The 3,195-nt window shown below is 43.5% G+C and overlaps 1 protein-coding gene across 1 annotated transcript in view; it reads right to left on the bottom strand.

Annotated features, from left to right (window-relative positions):
- Window positions 1-181: 181 nt before the first annotated feature.
- Window positions 182-3,195, bottom strand: part of idh1 (isocitrate dehydrogenase (NADP(+)) 1) — a 10,296-nt gene continuing 7,282 nt past the window's right edge. The window contains exons 5-9 of the mRNA XM_035676436.1: window positions 2,443-2,620; window positions 2,149-2,300; window positions 1,843-1,983; window positions 1,548-1,710; window positions 182-1,176 (exon numbers count right to left, since the gene is read on the bottom strand). Of these exons, the coding sequence (XP_035532329.1) occupies window positions 1,083-1,176; window positions 1,548-1,710; window positions 1,843-1,983; window positions 2,149-2,300; window positions 2,443-2,620 (728 nt within the window). The 3' untranslated portion in view covers window positions 182-1,082. The remainder of the gene's footprint in view (window positions 1,177-1,547; window positions 1,711-1,842; window positions 1,984-2,148; window positions 2,301-2,442; window positions 2,621-3,195) is intronic.

Genomic DNA, 3,195 nt, shown 5'->3' with positions numbered 1-3,195 from the left:
TTGTGAATTGGCGCTATACAAATTGAATTGAATTGAGACACAATCAGCAGATTGATAGTTATCTCCAGCCCTAAATGAGCACACACTTTATGATAAACCCCAGATTTTTTATTTCAGCTGTATTATTAAAACTGAAGGGGATAAAATGAATCCAGCTCCGCTCAAAGAACACCCATGTTTCTTCAAAAACTCATTTATTATGAGTTATCATATTAGGACTTAATGCTGATTACAAACCAAGACTATTTAATGCACATTTTTGGCAGGACATGATAAGCCAACATTGGATGTTAATACACACACGTACAAAGGAAGGACATATAAATACACCTCTTAAACAACTGTGACTAGTGGAGTTAATCAGAAATCTAAAAGCTACGTATTGTAGTCTTGATTACATTTGTTAACAATATGTGTAAGAAGAGTCAGAACCATTGTTTGGATGCTATAGTCCATATGTTATGTGTTTCGTGCTGCTCGACAATAAAACTTGCTGAGAGGTTTTATGAGTGGGAGCAGGTGCTGTGGTTTTAAACTACCACTGTGGCTCTAAAACAGACAACGTTGCTGGAGGCATTGTTTAAACATTACAAGGAGATGACCAGAATCGACTGATGACTTTGACACAAAATGAATAAGGCAGTGAGGGTCCCTCAGACAGATTGTGTCCCCTGGCTAGCACAGATCACCAACAAATACTGAAAACACACACCACACACCACACTCACTTCAGGGGACCTAGTGCAATTAGGGTAAACAAGGTCACTGAGCAGTCAGGTCGTTGGCCCAGTGTCAGACCTGGAGACGGTTTATGGCTGTCTGCTAGTGATGCATTAACAGGGCTGATGGTCCACACTGATCAGAATCCTCCATTCTCCTTTCTTCCAGACAAGGCACCCAGCGTGATCAGACCCCCCGGTCAGGAAATGACTTGGTTTCAGTTGTGGATCTCGTGGGGTCGTGGGCTTACTCCCCCCTGCTTCAGTGGTAATTCCAGTATCTGTATAGCTGTCTCTGTGCATGAGTATGTGTTTGAATGTGTGTGTGTGTCTGTGTTTAACTGCTGAGTCTGCGGGGTGAGATCACAGTTTGGGCGGGCTGGCTAGCTTAATCTTCAGGTTCTCTCCCAGCTTGTCGAGGAATTCAAAGGTATTCAAATAGTCGGCACGTGTCACACTGCAAACAGGAAGAGAGGAGAAAGGGTTGAGTATACTTAAAATTTACTTTGGAATGGGTTCATAAACAACAGTATCTGAGAATGCTGCCAGCTAAGCCTGGATGAAAAGTATAAAAAACAATAAGACTGGACATTGAGAGCATGTAGTGGGGAGGAGGAGAAGCTACCTTTATCACAAACACCTCTTTCAGCATTCAAGTGAGAAGAACTGATTGTAACTGACTGAGATGTGAGTAAGATAGTGGTACAGTGAAGTTAAATCCTACACTCAGCAATCAATCAGTACTCATGCCGTAGTCGTCTACAGCAGGAACACTGTAGCACCTGATGCAGAAACATGCAGTGAGTGTTCGATAAAGGAGATACTAACTTTGGCAGGCCTTTGATGCAGATAGCCAGATCCTTGGTCATGAATCCAGCCTCGATGGTCTCGATGCAGACGGCCTCCAGTGCCTCAGAGAACACCCGCAGCTCTGTGTTGTTGTCCAGCTTTGCACGGTGCAGTAGGCCTCGCGTCCATGCAAAGATGGAGGCTGTAGCACACAAACGCCCAGCGGAAGGACACAATTTAGTTGATTAATTCATACACAGTATATTACACGTCATATTATTATGTTTTTTTGGGGTCATGTTGGGTTGCTAAATGTCTATGCATCGTGTTTTACCTATGGGGTTGGTGGAGGTCTCTTTTCCCTGCTGGTGCTGTCTGTAGTGGCGCGTCACTGTGCCATGGGCAGCCTCAGACTCCACTGTGCGTCCATCGGGACAGATCAGCACACTAGTCATCATACCCAGGGAGCCGTAGCCTGAAACAGGGTCACACAAAACCACATCAACAACTGAAAGTGTTTGAACCTGAGACAGCAAAATTAGCAATCTATATTATGACAATGCAGTTTTGCAGGGGTCAGATTATAAGGAATGTTTCTACATATAGCTCTTCACATGATGGTACAGTTGTCTCTACCAACCTTGAGCCACAGAGTCAGACTGTACATCTCCATCATAGTTCTTGCAGGCCCAAATGAAGCCTCCCTCAGATTTCATGGCCTGGGCCACCATGTCATCTATCAGACGGTGCTCATACCAGATGCCTTTGGCCTCATACTGAGCACGGTATTCCCTGGACACATAAAGATGGGGACAACACCTCTAAGTGGTGATCTACATCTGGTATAAAAGTGTGTGTGATCGCAGTTGTAAAAGAGAGCGAGACAGAGTGAGAGCTAATTTGCACGTGTTTCTGTGGAGTTTAAAGTCCTTACTTCTCGTAAATTTCCTGGAAGATGTCTTTGAAGCGACCGTCGTACTTCTTCAGGATGGTGTTCTTGGTGCTGAGGTAGAGAGGCCAGCCTTTGGCCAAGGACATCTGGAAGGAGCTGTGAGCAAAGTCCTTGATGGACTTATCTGTATTGTACATCCCCATGGCTACACCGCCAGTGCCTGGACAGACACACAGACACAAATACAGACCTTAAGTACAGTACATTCTCTTTTCAACCAGCTAAAATGCAGTTACAACATCAATGTGCCACAATACACAAATCTGTAAAATGATTTAGATCATTTGTACAATTATAGGTTTAAAGAGAAACAATATTGATTAGACATCATTTCAATGTATTTAATATTTCATATAAACTGTCTTAAATATGGAACTATATAGGCTGTGTGCTGCCAACAAGAAGCTTCCAGGACATCATAATGGGAAAAGATCTGTACATTCATGTAAAATAGGATATTGTGTTTACTTCTGTAACGCGCATGTGCAACTACTTATGCACAAGTTAGTTGAGTTACAATGCATGACAAGTCCTTGGATTGGCAGGAAGATGTGGTGGAGGAGTGGGTTAGTTTTTATATTTATACTGGCTTTCAACTGAGAAATCTGGATTTTGGTTTTAGGCCCCAAAGGGAAGACAGGCTATTTTATACACTGTAGACTCTGTAGAGCAGGGGTGTCAAACTCTGGCCCGCGGGCCAAATTTGGCCCGCGTTGTAATTATATTTGGCCCGCG

The sequence above is a fragment of the Morone saxatilis genome, unplaced genomic scaffold, assembly GCF_004916995.1.
Source record: "Morone saxatilis isolate NCDOM2014 unplaced genomic scaffold, NCSU_SB_2.0 Contig5, whole genome shotgun sequence".
Lineage (NCBI taxonomy): Eukaryota > Metazoa > Chordata > Actinopteri > Moronidae > Morone > Morone saxatilis.
Note: the sequence above shows the minus strand (reverse complement) of the source record. Positions and strands in the feature narration are given on the sequence as shown.